Source organism: Macaca nemestrina, chromosome 20, assembly GCF_043159975.1.
Source record: "Macaca nemestrina isolate mMacNem1 chromosome 20, mMacNem.hap1, whole genome shotgun sequence".
In the NCBI taxonomy this organism is placed as follows: domain Eukaryota; kingdom Metazoa; phylum Chordata; class Mammalia; order Primates; family Cercopithecidae; genus Macaca; species Macaca nemestrina.
Window position 1 is genome coordinate 59916644 of NC_092144.1, and position 15958 is coordinate 59932601.

The 15958-nt window shown below is 52.3% G+C and overlaps 1 protein-coding gene and 1 long non-coding RNA gene across 8 annotated transcripts in view; one reads left to right on the forward strand and one right to left on the reverse strand.

Moving 5' to 3' along the window:
• Positions 1 to 1431: 1431 nt before the first annotated feature.
• Positions 1432 to 15958, reverse strand: part of LOC105497184 (testis specific serine kinase substrate) — a 30008-nt gene continuing 15481 nt past the window's right edge. The window contains exons 3-11 of one of the 7 annotated variants that reach the window (XM_011768063.3): positions 10637 to 10732; positions 10348 to 10431; positions 9048 to 9131; positions 8161 to 8453; positions 7174 to 7368; positions 6198 to 6371; positions 3869 to 4004; positions 1699 to 1898; positions 1432 to 1604 (exon numbers count right to left, since the gene is read on the reverse strand). In XM_011768063.3, coding sequence (XP_011766365.2) covers positions 1448 to 1604; positions 1699 to 1898; positions 3869 to 4004; positions 6198 to 6371; positions 7174 to 7368; positions 8161 to 8453; positions 9048 to 9131; positions 10348 to 10431; positions 10637 to 10732 — 1419 coding nt within the window. In that variant the 3' untranslated portion in view covers positions 1432 to 1447. The remainder of the gene's footprint in view (positions 1605 to 1698; positions 1899 to 3868; positions 4005 to 6197; positions 6372 to 7173; positions 7369 to 8160; positions 8454 to 9047; positions 9132 to 10347; positions 10432 to 10636; positions 10733 to 15958) is intronic. The other 6 variants (XM_011768065.3, XM_011768064.3, XM_011768066.2 and 3 more) reach the window with 6 other exon arrangements.
• Positions 9986 to 14125, forward strand: LOC112429391 (uncharacterized). The gene is made up of 2 exons (XR_011617791.1): positions 9986 to 12766; positions 12894 to 14125. It is a non-coding gene; the product is annotated as an uncharacterized lncRNA (long non-coding RNA).

Here is a 15958-nt window from a genome sequence, read left to right on the forward strand (position 1 = left end):
TTCTCCTGCCTCAGCCTCTGGAGTAGCTGGGATTACAGGCTTGTGCCACCACACCTAGCTAATTGTCTTCTTCTTTTTTTTTTTTTTGAGATGGAGTCTTGCTCTGTCACCCAGGCTGGAGTGCAGTGGCATGATCTCAGCTCACTGCAACCTCTGCCTCCCGGGTTCAAGTGATTCTTGTGCCTTAGTCTCCCAAGTAGCTGGGACTACAGGTGCGTGCCTAGCTAATTTTTGTATTTTAGTAGAGACAGGGTTTCACCATGTTGGCCAAGCTGGTCTCAAACTCCTGGTCTCAGGTGATCCCCTCGCCTCAGCCTCCCAAAGTGCTGGGATTACAGGTGTGAGCCACCGCACCTGGTCCTGGCTGACATCTTGACTCTAACTTCATGGGGGGTCTGAGCCAGGACCAATGAGCTAACCCCAGGAGTCAGGTTAACTGATTGTATTTTTGACCTTCAGAAGTTGAGATACGCTTGTTACCTTAAGCAACTAAGCATATAACAAAAATACTTATGGGGTATTTCTACACAACAATAGACAACTAGCCGGGTGCAGTGGCTTACGCCTGTAATCTCAGCACTTTGGGAGGCTGAGCTGGGCAGATCACGAGGTCAGGAGATTGAGACCATTCTGGCTAACATGGTGAAACCGCATCTCTACTAAAAAAATACAAAAAAATTAGCCAGGCGTGGTGGCAGTTGCCTGTAGTCCCAGCTACTCGGGAGGCTGAGGCAGGAGAATGGTGTGAACCTGGGAGGTGGAGCCTGCAGTGAGCCGAGATGGCGCCACTGCACTCCAGCCTGGGTGACAGAGCGAGACTCTATCTCAAAAACAAAAACAAAACAAAACAAAATAGACAACTAATATAGTTATCTAGTAATAATCAGCCTTCAAAATGTTGACTTGATAGACCCAAACTACACCACAGAACCTTGTTTCTACCACCATTGCCATCTCAAAGAACTGTACCACCATTAGCACCTCTCTGGGGACCACGACATCCTGTTTGCTGAAAATTAAATAAATCACAGTGGGCCGGGTGTGGTGATTCACACCTGTAATCCTAGCACTTACAAGGCAAGGCAAGGCAGATTGCCTGAGCTCAGGAGTTTGAGACCAGCCTGGGCAACATGGGGAAACCTTGTTTCTACTGAAAATACAAAAACTTAGCTGGGTGTGATGGTGTGCGAATGTAGTCCCAGCTACTCGGGAGGCTGACACAGGAGAATTGCTTGAACCCAGGATGCAGAGGTTGCAGTGAGCCGAGATCACGACACTGCACTCCAGCCTGGGCGACAGAGTGAGAATCTGTCTCAAAAAGAATAATCAAATTAATTAAAATAAATAAATCACATTGGGCATAGAGGGAGTGCATGGTGTGTGGGCAATTCACTAGCCCTCTGGTGCCAAAAAAGCAGACAGAATTCATGCCAGCATGAGGGGCCATTTATTGTTCAGGGGCTAAGCCCCCATGTTTTGGGGGGGTTCCCGCACTGCTGCCTCCCCCCATTGTTCCTGTGGACCCCTCAAGTGGCAGGTTGCTGAGATGATCGTGGAGGGAGCACGTCTTCAAATGTAGATGGTCCAGAGTGGCCATCTTCTCCCTGTCATGAGGCAGTGGGGAGTTGATGGCAACATGGCTAGGTGCTGGGGTGTTCGAGTGGAAGGGGAGATCAGGCCCTTTCCCCAAGATCTCACCCTCCTCCCATGCCCTCAGCCTCCTTCCTCACTCCGGCTTCATCTTGTCTGTCAGCAGTAGATTCTTGGCCCGCAGGGCCTCGTCTTGGGCCAGCCGAAGGGTGGAGCTCAGGGCCTCTGCCCTGACGTGTTTGGCTAAGGCCTGGCGCTCCAGCTCCTGGGGAGAGGAGCGTAGGCGTAGCTGGGCTTGCTGGACTGGGCTGGGGGTGGAGGGGGAGCTGGATTGCGGAGGGCAAAGCGTAGGGTCCCATGGGGCCCACATTTCTCCCTCAGAGTTTCCCATCATGCCTTGAGCTTGAGACTGACCTTAGCATCCCACAATGCACTGGTCTCCAGATTCCGTTGTGGACTAAACCTATGTCTGTCCTATTGTCTGTCCCATGATGCACTGACCTATGTCCCAGCAAACACTAAATCGGTGTCTATCATCTGTCTCCTAAGCTCATGAACTATCCTACATTTGATATGTGTATGTGCCCCAGTATCCTACCATATGGTAGCCTCCTACATCCCATAAGTTAGAAGACCCCACATCTCGTGCCGGGCGCGGTGGCTCAAGCCTGTAATCCTAGCACTTTGGGAGTCCGAGGCGGGCGGATCACAAGGTCAGGAGATCGAGACCACGGTGAAACACCGTCTCTACTAAAAATACAAAAAATTAGCGGGGCGCGGTGGCGGGCGCCTGTAGTCCCAGCTACTCAGGAGGCTGAGGCAGGAGAATGGCGTGAATCCGGGAGGCGGAGCTTGCAGTGAGCCGAGATCGCGCCACTGCACTCCAGCCTGGGGGACACAGCAAGACTCCGTCTCAAAAAAAAAAAAAAAAAAAAAAAAAAAAAAGGAAGACCCCACATCTCCTTATCCATTAGACCAGCACCTCTCACACAAAAGTCCTGGCTGGGTGCAGTGGCTCACACCTGTAATCCCAGCACTTTGGTCAAGAGTTCGAGACCAGCCTAGCCAACAGGGTGAAACCCCGTCTCTACTAAAAGTACAAATATTAGCCGGGTGTGGTGGCATATGCCTGTAATCCTGGCTGCTCAGGAGGCTGAGACACGAGAATCTCTTGGACCTGGGACGTGGAGGTTGCAATGAGCCAAGACGGTGCCACTGCACTCCAGCCTGGGGCAACAGAGTGAGACTCTGTGTCAAAAAAAAAAAAAAAAAAAGGCCGGGCACGGTGGCTCATGCCTGTAATCCCAGCACTTTGGGAGGCTGAGGCGGGCGGATCATGAGGTCAGATGATCGAGACCATCCTGGCTAACACAGGGAAACCCTGTCTCCACTAAAAATACAAAAAACTAGCCAGGCATAGTGGCAGGCGCCTGTAGTCCCAGCTACTCAGGAGGATGAGGCAGGAGAATGGCGTGAACCCAGGAGGCGGGGCTTGCAGTGAGCTGAGATTGCACCACTGCACTCCAGCCTGGGCGACAGAGCGAGATGCCATCTCAAAAACAAAACAAACAAACAACAACAACAACAAAAGCAAACAAAAAACAGTCCTTAGTGCCCTAGTTCTCTATGTCCAACTGCACCAAGCCCCACGTCCTCTCATGTATTATTCGTATAGCTCAGTCACATCAATGTCTCACAATGCCTCACTTGTCTGTCTCACCCACTACAACATAATCCCATAGCACATTAGGTCAACATCCCATAATACAGTGCACTAGGGCTCAAGTTCCACCAACTACTGGGCTGAGTGTGTTGTGCAATGCCCCAGGAAGAGCTGTGGTTCCATTTCCCATAACGCACCAGCTAACTGGGACCTACGGTCACTGGGTCTCCTATCTTACCTCAATATAGCTGACCCCAATGATCTCATGCAATGCACTGCCTCTCTAAAAATTTAGAGAAAATCAGGCCTATATTCCATGAAGCTTTAGACTGGTGTCTGTCTTGTGTCCCACAATGCACTAGATCCAATGTCCCATCATGCTTTAGGCCCAAGTCCACCTTCCGAGGTTTCGTAATGATTGGCCTGTGACTCACCACCAAACTGCTTGTCCGTCTCCCCATGCATCAGGGCCAAGTCCTCCCCCAGTGCCTGCTGCTCCCAGCTCTGCCCTTCCTTTCCTGCCACACACCAACAGTACCCTTGAGTCCGGGGCTCCCCTCTCCTTGCCCCAACAGAAAAGTAAAGTGGGACATGGTGGCCCATATTCCCTGGTACCAGAATCTTCTTGTGTAGCCTCTGACAGCTGGGACAGGCAGGAGTCAGGCCCCTCTGCTTCACCTCATCCACTAGCGGGATCAGCGCTCGGTCCAGCAGCTGCTGCAGGGACTCCGTGGACAACTGCGACCCCTGGCTGGGGGAGGGGTGGTCACCAGATAAAGAGGTCCAGTACCAAGTCCAGGGTGCCCCATGCTCACCTGCACAGCCTCCATTTGGCCTTGTTTCCAGTATGCACCCTATGCAACCTTCCCAGCATGGACTGTGCACCAGCTGTCCCTTGGTTTCCATGGTGCTCTGGGGATCACCACTCTTTTTTGTTGTTGTTTTTTTTTTTTTTTTTTTGAGACGGAGTCATGCTCTGTCGCCCAGGCTGGAGTGCAGTGGCCGGATCTCAGCTCACTGCAAGCTCCGCCTCCCGGGTTCACGCCATTCTCCTGCCTCAGCCTCCCAAGTAGCTGGGACTACAGGTGCCCGCCACTTCGCCCGGCTAGTTTTTTGTATTTTTTAGTAGAGACGGGGTTTCACCGTGTTAGCCAGGATGGTCTCAATCTCCTGACCTCGTGATCCGCCCGTCTCGGCCTCCCAAAGTGCTGGGATTACAGGCTTGAGCCACCGCGCCCGGCCTTGTTGTTGTTTTTAAGACGAAGTCTTGCTCTGTCACCCAGGCTGGAGTGCAGTGGCGCAATTTTGGCTCACTGCAACCTCCGCCTCCCGGGTTCAAGCGATTCTCCTGCCTCAGCCTCCTAAGTAGCTGGGACTACAGGCATGTGCCGCCACACCCAGCTAATTTTTGTATTTTTAGTAGAGACAGGGTTTCACCATGTTGGCCAGGATGGTCTTGATCTCCTGACCTCATGATCTGCCCACCTCAGCCTCCCAAAGTGCTGGGATTACAGACGTGAGCCACTGGGCCTGGACATTTTTTGGTTTTTTTTGAGATGGAGTCTTGCTCTGTCACCTAGGCTGGAGTACAGTGGCATGATCTGGGCTCACTGCAACCTCTGCCTCCTGGGTTCAGCGATTCTCCTGCCTCAGCCTCCTGAGTAGCTGGGATTGCAGGCACCTGCCACCACACCTAGCTAATTTTTGTGTTTTCAGTGGATATGGGTTGTCACCATGTTGGCCAGTCCGGTCTTAAACTCCTGACCTCTGGTGATCCTCCCACTTGGCCTCCCAAAGTGCTGGGATTACAGGCGTGAGCCACCACGCCCGGCCGGAATCACCATTCCTACGGACACCAGACAGCCCTGAGTTTAGAAAGGCCGTTATAACTAACGCTTCCCATAATGCACTAGTGAAACTCGATTTCATGTTGTATTGTGAGTCCCCCTTTCCTACAATGGACCTTCCCACAATGGACCAAAAATGGTGTATCCCTTGGCTCCCACAATACACCAAGGTCTCACTTCCCCCACAGTGCACTGAAACCCTGCCTCCCCTCATGTTCACATCCCAGCCTTCCCTCAATGCACTGGAAATACGATGCTCAAAATGTACCAAGTTCTTTTCTTTTTTTTTTGAGATGGAGTCTTGCTGTCGCCCAGGCTGGAGTGCAATGGCGCGATCTTGGCTCACCGCAACCTCCACTTCCCAGGTTCAAGAGATTCTCCCGCCTCAGCCTCCCGAGTGGCTGGGATTACAAGCGCTCACCACTACGCCCAGCTAATTTTTGTGTTTGTAGTAGAGACGAGGTTTCACTATGTTGGCCAGGCTGGTCTCAAACTCCTGACCTCAGTGATCTGCCTGTCTTGGCCTCCCAAAGTGCTGGGATTATAGGTGTGAGCCACTGCATCCAGCCTTTTTCCTTTTTTTTTTTTTTTTGATACACAGTTTCACTCTGCCTACCAGGGTGGAGTGCGTTGTCGTGATCTCAGCTCACTGCAACCTCCGCCTCCCGGGTTCAAGTGATTTTCATGCCCCAACTTCCTCAGTAGCTGGGATTACAGGCACACGCCACCACGCCCAGCTAATTTTTGTATTTTTGGTAGATACGGGATTTCACCACATTGGCCAGGCTGGTCTCGAACTCCTGATACCCAGTGATCCACCCACCTTGGTCTCCCAAAGTGCTGGGATTACAGGCATGAGTCACCGCGCCCGGTCTATATCAAGTTTCTCTTGAGTTCCACAAGACACTGATTTTACCTTGTAGAGTGGGAACAAATGAGGCTTCTAGTGCAGCAGGACTGGCTGTTTCTACCATGCACTGGAATGCCTTGTCTCCCAAATGAACAGCGTCCCACCCTTCACTAATGTCCCATCTCCTTCCGCATCTCCTTTAATGTTCTATCCACAAGGCTCCCAGAGGCAGGCCTAGCCCCATTACCTGGCACAGCGGGCACAGTTGCCTTGTTGGGACCGATCCAGGTTCATGGAGAGGTCAGGCCCTCTTCGAGAGTTCTGAAATTGCCGCCCGAACTCCTCCAGAATGGGTTTCAGTGGGCCCAGCCCCTCCAGTTCGCTCCTCAGTGAAGCCACAGACACTGCTGACCGCTCCACCCTGAGGCATGAGTAACCAGTGCTGCCAGCTCCCTCTTGAGCGGTATAACCCTGGCAAGACTCCACCCATTATTAGTCCACCACTTATGTCTCCATCTGGTCTGCAATTCTCCACCCTGCCCTCCCCTCTCTGCTCTGACTGGCCTCACTTTTTGTATTTTATTTTATGTTATGGTAGTTTATTTATCTATTGACTATTTTGAGCCAGGGTCTGGCTCTGTTGCCCAGGCTGGAGTGCAGCATCACCATCATAGCTCTCCGAAGCCTTGAACTCCTGGGCTCAAGCGGTCACTCCTGCCTCAGCCTCCCGAGTGGCTAGGACTACCATGGTGCGATACCACACCACTCCCAGCTAATTTTTAAATTGTTTGTAGAGATAGGGTCTCCGCTATGTTGCCCAGGCTGGTCTTGCACTCCTGGCCTCAAGTAATCCGCCCGCCTCGGCCTCCCAAAGTGCTGGGATTATAGACGTGAGCCACCTCACTGGGCCACCTTTTGTAGATTATTGTTTGGAATGCCCCTCCTAGTTCTCCAATTGGCTTTCTCGGATCCCTCTTGACCCCACCCTTTGTCCTTTTAAGGTATAGACCACACCCCTTCTCTAATTGATTCCACCCCTCAGGCCTTATTAGGGTTGATGCAACCCTTCCTGCTCTCTAATTGGTGTTTCCCCATGTCGCTATATGTTCCGGAATGCCTGGCCATAGCTGATTGGCCTGCCCATTTCCCTCAAGGCCCCGCCCTTGGGTTGGGATCGCCCTGCCCCTTCCGGTCTTCCCAAGCACTGGCCACCCAGTCCTTACATCGTACACAGCTCGTCCGCCCGACCTCGCAGCTCCTGCAAGCCCCGCGCCGTCTGTGCCTGCTCGCGCTGTGCCCGCTCCCACTGGCCCAGGAAGCCGTCGACCCTGCCGCCCAGGCCCCCGAGCAGTCGCAGGGCTTCCTGCACCGCCCCCTCCTCCTGATGCCACCGGGCGGTCAGCGAGGACACCTCTCTCCTGGAGGGGCAGAGAGGGGGAATGGGTCGGGGCTAGGCTTGGACAGGTCCCTATCTGCCCCCACGAGATAGGCGGAACAGGACTCACCTATTTCTCTCCACTGAAACCTTGCCGGTGGCTCCAGACCCACCCAGGTCTCCAAATTTTCTTGCACCCTCCATTTGGTGAAATTTGGTCCTGTCCTCCAGAGCCCCGCCTTTATCCCCTTACTTTACTGGCTGCCTTGGCCCTTCCCTGGTCAGGTCCCCAACCTCTACCTGGGCTCCTCCACGCACTGCCCTCCAAGGCACTGCCCACCCTACTCTGCCCCATTTGGTGCCTCCAGGACCGCTCCTCTCCCAAGTCCTGCCCACCTCAGTTTCACCAGGCCTGGACCTGCCTCCCAGCAGCCCAGAACTCAAAAATTCATTATTTTGTCCCTCCCTTGCTCAGGTCACTGCCTTCGGGGCACTCCCTCCTCTGCTCTTGGAGACCCCAGGCTTGTCGTCCTCCGGTTAGAATCTTTGAGGCTCCTCCCCTGTGTCCCCGCCCACTGCAGCTCCTGGAGACTCTGCCCACGCCTCTGCCCACCTTCGTTCCTCGAGGCTCCTCCCATGTCCCCTCCCACCTCAGGTTCTCGAGGCTCCACCGATATCACCGCCCACCTCAGCTCCACGAGGCTCCCTGAGTCCCCACCCATGCCTCTCCTTGAGAACCCCGTCCCTTGGGTCCCGCCCACCGCAGCTCCTCGAGGCTCCACCCTTGAGTCCCCGCCCACCTCGTTTCGAGGCCCCGCCCCTAGGTCCCGCCCACCTCAGCTCCTCGATGCCGGTGAACACCTTCTGCAATTCCTGCTCGCTCACGTAGGGGCCCTCACCTGCCCGAGGCCCCATTCCCCAGCCTGCGGGGACCAGGCCGCGAGGCCGCGAGGGTTTGTCAGGACTCCCTGGCGGGCCGGGGCAGCCCTGGGACGTGGCGGCAGGGCCCAGGCCGTTCCGGGAGAGGCCAGCCTCCGGCTTCTGCTGCTGCTCCGGCTCCTGCAGCTCGGTCTCCTGCCGTCGCGGCGTCTCATCCTGCAGCTGCTGCTGGAGGTAGCGCAGCTTCTCCTGGTCGGTAAGGGAGGACGGGACGGGGTCACAGCGTCCAGCCGCTTTCCTCCCGCAACCACCTCTACCCCCAAATCCGCTCCAGTACTCCCCAAGATTGGAAGTAGAACGCCTGTGGGGACAGGATGTTGGAAGTCCCACTGGCTGTCATTAGGGAGGGGAGGCACCATTTGAGGCCCAGTTGGACTCCAATTCCCGCTAACCTCCCACAGCCTGCCTCCAGGTATCCACCCGGCCCTCCAAGCCTTCCAGGCGTCAAATACCAGTCCCGGCCACTTGGCAAGAACAACTGAAGCTTTCTCAGCATTTTGTTGGAAAATGAGTGGGCATGTGGACAGGACAGGCCTTCTCACTTGAAGTCCAGCTCGAGTCTCTTTCTGGGACCTGAATGTGACTGCAGGGTAAGAGTCCCCCAGCTGGATGTTGGAGCCTCATTTGAATCCCTCTTATCAGTGGGTTCTAAGGATGACTGTGTGCATGCAGGAGCAGTGTGGTGGTGGTGTTGGGGCGGGGAGTTCCACCTAAAAGTGTATCTTGAGTCCCTCGCGCATCTGACCTCCTCCCACAAATCCTGGGACCTCCTCCATTCCTTACCTCCAGCAAGGCAGAATTCTGCTTCAAGACGTTGGTTTTGATTTCAGCATCTTCCACAGACCGGGTCACCTTCCAGCAGTTCTCCTGGGTCAGACACCAGGGCGAGGGCCCTGCCTTCCCATTTCAGTTCTGCCTCCCAACCCTTAGCCTGTCTATTTCCATACAGGCTCCAGGCCTCCCAGCCCCTCAATACAAGACACACTCGGCCGGGCGCGGTGGCTCAAGCTGTAATCCCAGCACTTTGGGAGGCCGAGACGGGCGGATCACAAGGTCAGGAGATCGAGACCATCCTGGCTAACATGGTGAAACCCCGTCTCTACTAAAAAATACAAAAAACTAGCCGGGCGAGGTGGCGGGCGCCTGTAGTCCCAGCTACTCCGGAGGCTGAGGCAGGAGAATGGCCTAGACCCGGGAGGCGGAGCTTGCAGTAAGCTGAGATCCGGCCACTGCACTCCAGCCTGGGCGACAGAGCGAGACTCCGTCTCAAAAAAAAAAAAAAAAGACACACTCACCAGCTCATTTCCTTGGCTAAAGGGATGGCTTCCTCCTTAGCCAGACGTGCCAGAGTGGTACCCCTCCACATCCTCCCACCTCTTGTTGATCCACCCACTCCATTCCTCCCCTCTTTCTTTTTTTTTTCTTTTGAGACTGTATTGCTCCAGCACCCAGGCTGGAGTACAGTGGTGCAATCTTGGCTCACTGCAACCTCCACCTCCTGGATTCAAGTGATTCTCCTCCCTAAGCCGAGTAGCTGGGATTACAGGTGCGCGCCACCACACCTGGCTAGTTTTTGTATTTTTTTTTTTTTTTGAGACAGAGTGTCGCTCTGTCGCCCAGGCTGGAGTGCAGTGGCCAGATCTCAGCTCACTGCAAGCCCCGCCTCCCGGGTTCACGCCATTCTCCTGTCTCAGCCTTCCGAGTAGCTGGGACTACAGGCGCCTGCCACCTCGCCCGGCTAGTTTTTTGTATTTTTTAGTAGAGATGGGGTTTCACCATGTTAGCCAGGATGGTCTCGATCTCCTGACCTCGTGATCCGCCCGTCTCGGCCTCCCAAAGTGCTGGGATTACAGGCTTGAGCCACCGCGCCCGGCCAGTTTTTGTATTTTTAGTAGAGATGAGGTTTCACCACGTTGGCCAGGCTGGTCTCAAACTCCTGACCTCAGGCGATCTGCCCGCCTCGGCCTCCTGAAGTGCTGGGATTACAGATGTGAGCCACTGCGCCCAGCCTCCTCCCCTCTTTCTTGCACCCTCTTATTCCCATTCCCCTCTCCCCACCCACTCCTGCATCCCACTGGCTCACCTTGAGTTGAATGCAGTACCCCTCCAACTCTTCTGCCTCTTGCCGCCTTCTCTCCAGATTCTCGCTCAGCACAGAACACTCACTCTGGAGCATGGAAGGAGGAGAGGTTAGCCAAGGACACAAGGGGACAGCCTGTGGAAAAGAATATCTGGGCCTGGGAAGGTTCCTCTCCCTTCTGAGCCTCAAGCTCCCCAACTGAGCTATGGGTGTGTTCCACTGGAGGCAGGCTCCAAGCAGGGAATTTAGCCCTGGAGAAAGGGCAGGTGTTGGACATAGGGTGTCCTCACACCTGCAGAGTCTGTACGTGCTGGTTAACCCGGGTGGTCTTTTCCTTCAAGCTGGTGATGGAGTCTTTGGCGCGGACCAATCCACTGTTGACCCCACTCTGGGGAAGAATGGGAGACAGGTGAGTTATATGGTGTGTGGGTGCAAGCCCCAAGCCCAAGAAAAATTCCAGAACTGGGAGGCTGTGTTTACACCTTGATTTTGCCCTGGAATGGCTGTGTGACTTGGAGCCAAGAGCTATACCTCTGATTCTTAGCATTCCTGTGCAGCAAACCCAGGGGATAAATGACCTTTCTTCATGGTGGGCTGGGAGAAAAATAGGATCCAGGAGGGAATAGGGGATGGAGGTGGGGTGTGCAGACACGTGGAGGAAGAAGGATGAACTCAACCAAACACTGAGCTAAATGTCTTTGGGGGCCAGGTGCCGTGGCTCACTCTGGTCATCCCAGCACTTTGGGAGACCGAGGTGGGTAGATCACTTGAGGTCAGGAGTTCAAGACCAACTTAGCCAACATGGTGAAACCCCAACTCTACTAAAAATACAAAAATTAGCCGGGCATGGTGGTGCATGCCTTTAATCCCAGCTACTTGGGAGGCTGAGGCTGGAGAATTGCTTCGACCTGGGAAACAGGGGCTGCAGTGAGCTGAGATTGCACCACCACACTCCAGTCTGGGTGACAGAGCAAGTCTCTTAAAAAAAAAAAAAAAAAGTCCTTGGGGTCCACAGCATAAAAAGATGAACTTTGAAAACACATGCCCTGGCTCTCTCTCCAGGAAATGGTGAATTACAAAGGAAGCCACTTTTATTTTATTTTCGTTTTTTTTTTGTTTGTTTTGTTTTGTTTTGCTTTTTGAGACGGAGTCTAGCTCTGTCACCCAGGCTGGAGTGCAGTGGCACAATCTCGGCTCACTGCAACCCCCGCCTCCCGGGTTCATGCCATTCTCCTGCCTCAGCCTCCCGAGTAGCTGGGACTACAGGCACCCGCCACCATGCCTGGCTAATTTTTTGTATTTTTAGTAGAGATGAGGTTTCACTGTGTTAGCCAGGATGGTCTCGATCTCCTGACCTTGTGATCCACCCATCTCGGCCTCCCAAAGTGCTGGGATTACAGGCGTGAGCCACCGCGCCTGACCAGGAAGACACTTTTCAGATCTGAGCACTTGCAATGCACCAAGCACTTGTCTTTTATTCTTCACAACCACACCTCTTGAGGTTATTTGGCCTATTTTACAAGTGAGACAAATGTGTCTCAGAAATGGGCTATCCCTTGTCTTCCCAGGTACTCAGCACATTAGGTGACCTCATCAGAATCTAGATTCAGAACCCTTGTTTTAAACCATGACACCATGTGGCCTCTGGTCATCATTACTTTATATCACATAAAATGTTGTGTGACTCCTGCCAATCTGTGGTTCAGGAGGGATGCATGTGGTAGGATCCATTCTCCCAGCTTGGACAGTTACAGAAGCCTTAGCCTGGCATAGGACTGTCCAATCAGAGACTACATTTCCCAGGTTCCCTTGCAGCTAGATGTGGCCATGTGACTAAGGTCTGTCCAATGGAATGTGAGTGGAAATAATATAGTCAATTTATTTTGGGGAGAGGTCGGGGGGTCTCTCATTATTACCCTGGCTGGTGTGGAGTGATACTATCATAGCTCACCAACTGCTGGGCTCAAATGATCCTCCTGCCTCAGCCTCCCAAGTAGCTAAGACTACAGGTGCTTGCTACCATGCCCAGCAAAATTTTTAAATGTTTGGTATAGATGGGTTCTCACTATGTTACCCAAGTTGGCCTCAAACTCCTGGGCTCAAGTGATCCTTTTGTGTCAGCCTCCAAAACTGTTGGTCTTACAGGATTGAGCCACTGCACCCAGCCTCCTTTCTCTCTCTCTCTCTCTTTTTTTTTTTTTTGCCTACATCATTACTTGGACTGTGCAGAATTATAGTCAATTTCTGACTCATCCCTTAAAGTAAGGAATAAGAACTTTCCCTTTTTCTCTAATTTCACTGGAATGTACAATTGAGGGCTGTCTTGGACCAGCAGATAGAGGACACAACGAGACAGAAGGAGCCTGAATCCTTGACATGGAGCCACCATACTCCATTCCAATCACCTGTGAAGACTTTCAGGGTGAGACATTACATCTTCTGTGTTATTTAAGCTGTGTTATTTTGTGGGTTTTTTTGTTTGTTTGTTTTTTTACAGTAGTCAAATGTATAACTTCAATATCATTGACGTTCTTATTTCACACTTGAAGGGAAAGAGAGGCAGAGAGCCATTTGCCAGCTGGTTATGACCAATTCCAGCCAGTGGAAGGGAAGTGGGCACTGGTGGATGTGTGGAAAAGACAGGCATGATCTCTTCCCCTGTTCCTCCTGCTGAATGGCTGGAAGGCAGTGGTGAGAGCAACTGTCTAGAAATGGCCGAACAACCAGAACATAGATGCCTGTAACCTGCTGCATTTGAAGAGCAGAGCTACTATGCTTATCAAGTCTTTTATGTGCAAAAAAACCACAGCTCTCTTGATTTCTCTCATGGTTGCTGAACTAACACACAAAAGAAAGAGAGAACAAGTTTCCTCCCTTGTAAGATGGGGGCAGCAACACATTTCTTGCATGATTGCTCTGGGGGAGAAGTGTGGTAAGAAATATTGTATCCAGGAGGCGGAGCTTGCAGTGAACCGAGATCGCGCCACTGCACTCCAGCCTGGGCGACAGAATGAGACTCCGCCTCAAAAAAAAAAAAAAAAAGAAATATTGTATCCAGCTGACATCAACAAAATGGTGGATTAAAGAATTCAGGCCGGGCACAGTGGCTCACACCTGTAATCCCAGCACTTTGGGAGGCCAAGGTGGGTGGATCACTTGAGGTTAGGAGTTTGAGAACAGCCTGGCCAACGTGGTGAAACCCCATCTCTACTAAAAACACAAAACTTAGCCAGGCGTGGTGGCTGGCACTTGTAATCCCTGCTACCTGGGAGACGGATTGACACAGGAGGATCCCTTGAATCCAGGAGGCAGAGGTTGCAGAGAGCCTAGATGGCGCCATTGCACTCCAGCCTGGGCGACAGAGTGAGACTCCATCTCACAAAAAAAAAAAAAAAAAAAAATTCGCCAGGTGTGGTGACAGGCACCTGTAGTCCCAGCTACTCGGGAGGCTGAGGCAGGAGAATGGCGTGAACCCGGGAGGCGGAGCTTGCAGTGAGCAGAGATGCGCCACTGCACGCCAGCCTGGGCGACAGAGCGAGACTCCGTCTCAAAAAAAAAAAAAAAAAAAAAAAAGAATTCAAAAATTCCACCCCTCCATAAAAACAATGAAAAACTAACAAAACATGGGCTTTGAAAAAAACAATCAGTTGGCTGGGCGCAGTGGCTCAAGCCTGTAATCCCAGCACTTTGGGAGGCCGAGACGGGCGGATCACGAGGTCAGGAGATCGAGGCCATCCTAGCTAACACAGTGAAACCCCGTCTCTACTAAAAAAATACAAAAATCTAGCCGGGTGAGGTGGCCGGCGCCTGTAGTCCCAGCTACTCAGGAGGCTGAGGCAGGAGAATGGCATAAACCCGGAAGGCGGAGCTTGCAGTGAGCTGAGATGCACCACTGCACTCCAGCCTGGGCCACAGAGCGAGACTCCATCTCAACAAAAAAAAAAACAAAAAAAAAATCAGTTTTTTCACAATTCTGGAAATTAACCAAAGGCTTGTAGAAACTCAAGGAGCATTTATTCAAGAAAAGTGACTCTCGATAAAAACGTCAAGACTTGAGGAATTTTAACTTATCCTAGTCCTATCTTCCACTCCCTAGCTCAGCAGGAACCCTGGAAAGTAACAGCCCACATTTCCCACAGGGAGGAAGCAGAATGAAGCTAGAACTCATTCAAAGCCTTATTACCCAAAGAAGAGTCATTCTATGATTTTTTTTTTTTTTTGAGTTGGAGTCTCGCTCTGTCATGCAGTGGCGCGATCTCGGCTCACTGCAAGCTCCACCTCCCGGGATCACGCCCTTCTCCTGCCTCAGCCTCCGAAGTAGCTGGGACTGTACAGGGACCCACCACCACGCCCAGCTAATTTTTTGTATTTTTAGTAGAGGCGGGGTTTCACCATATTAGCCAGGATGGTCTGGATCTCCTGACCTCGTGATCCACCCGCCTCGGCCTCCCAAAGTGCTGGGATTACAGGCGTGAGCCACCGCGCCCAGCCCATTCTATGATTGTTAAGTGATGCCTGGGAAGACCCCACACAGAATAGTTGTCTTTCCTTTTCAGAACTGGCAAATCCCTGAAAATATCTCTGATAGTTGAAGGAAAGGTTTGGATGTTTTTCCTCTCCAAATCTCATGTTAAAATGTAATCCCTTGCCAGGCACAGTGGCTCACACCTGTAATCCCAGCACTTTGGGAGGCTGAGGCAGAAGGATTGCTTGAGCTAAGGAATTTGAGAACAGCCTGGACAACATGGTGAGACCCCATGTCTACAAAAAAAAAAAAAACCCACAAAAATTAGCTGGGTGTGGTGGTGTGCACCTGTAGTGCACCTCCTCCTCAGGAGGCTGAGGTTGAAGAATCGCTTGAACCTGGGAGGTGGAGGTTGCAGTGAGCTGGGAATGTGCCGCTGCACTCTAGTCTGGATGATGCTGAGATTCTGTCTCAAAAACAACAACAAAGAAATGCAACACCCAGGCTGAGTGCAGTGGTTCATGCCTGCAATCCCAGCACTCTTGGAGGCCAAAGTGGGCACATCACTTGAGGTCAGGAATTCAAGACCAGCCTGGCCAACATGGCGAAACCCTGTCTCTGCTGATACAAAAATTAGCCGGGCACAGTGGTGCACGCCTGTAGTCCCAGCTACTCGGGAGGCTGAGGCAGGAGAATCACTTGAACTCAGGAGGCGGAGGTTGCAGTGAGCCGAGATCACGCCACTGCACTCCAGCCTGGGTGGCAGAGTGAGACTCCATCTCAAAAAAAAAAAAGAACCACCTGTGTGGCACCTCCTTGCTCCCGCTCTTGCCAGGTGATAGGCTGGCTCCATCACCTTCTGCTATGAGGCCCTCACCAAAAGCTGAGCAGATGTTGGCACCATGCTCATCAGCCTATGAACCATAAGCCAATTAAACCTCTTTTATTTATACCCAGCCTCGAGTATTCCTTTATAGCAATGCAAGAATGGACTAACACGGAGTGGGAGAGGGAACATTTGTAAAGAAAAAAAAAAATGTACGCTTGTTTTAATGTTGCTACTGCCAAAGGCAATGGATAACAGTTGGGGGAAGCAATAAAAAACAAAAAATCTTAAAAGGAAAATCTGATGGAGATATCTTTTGAAGC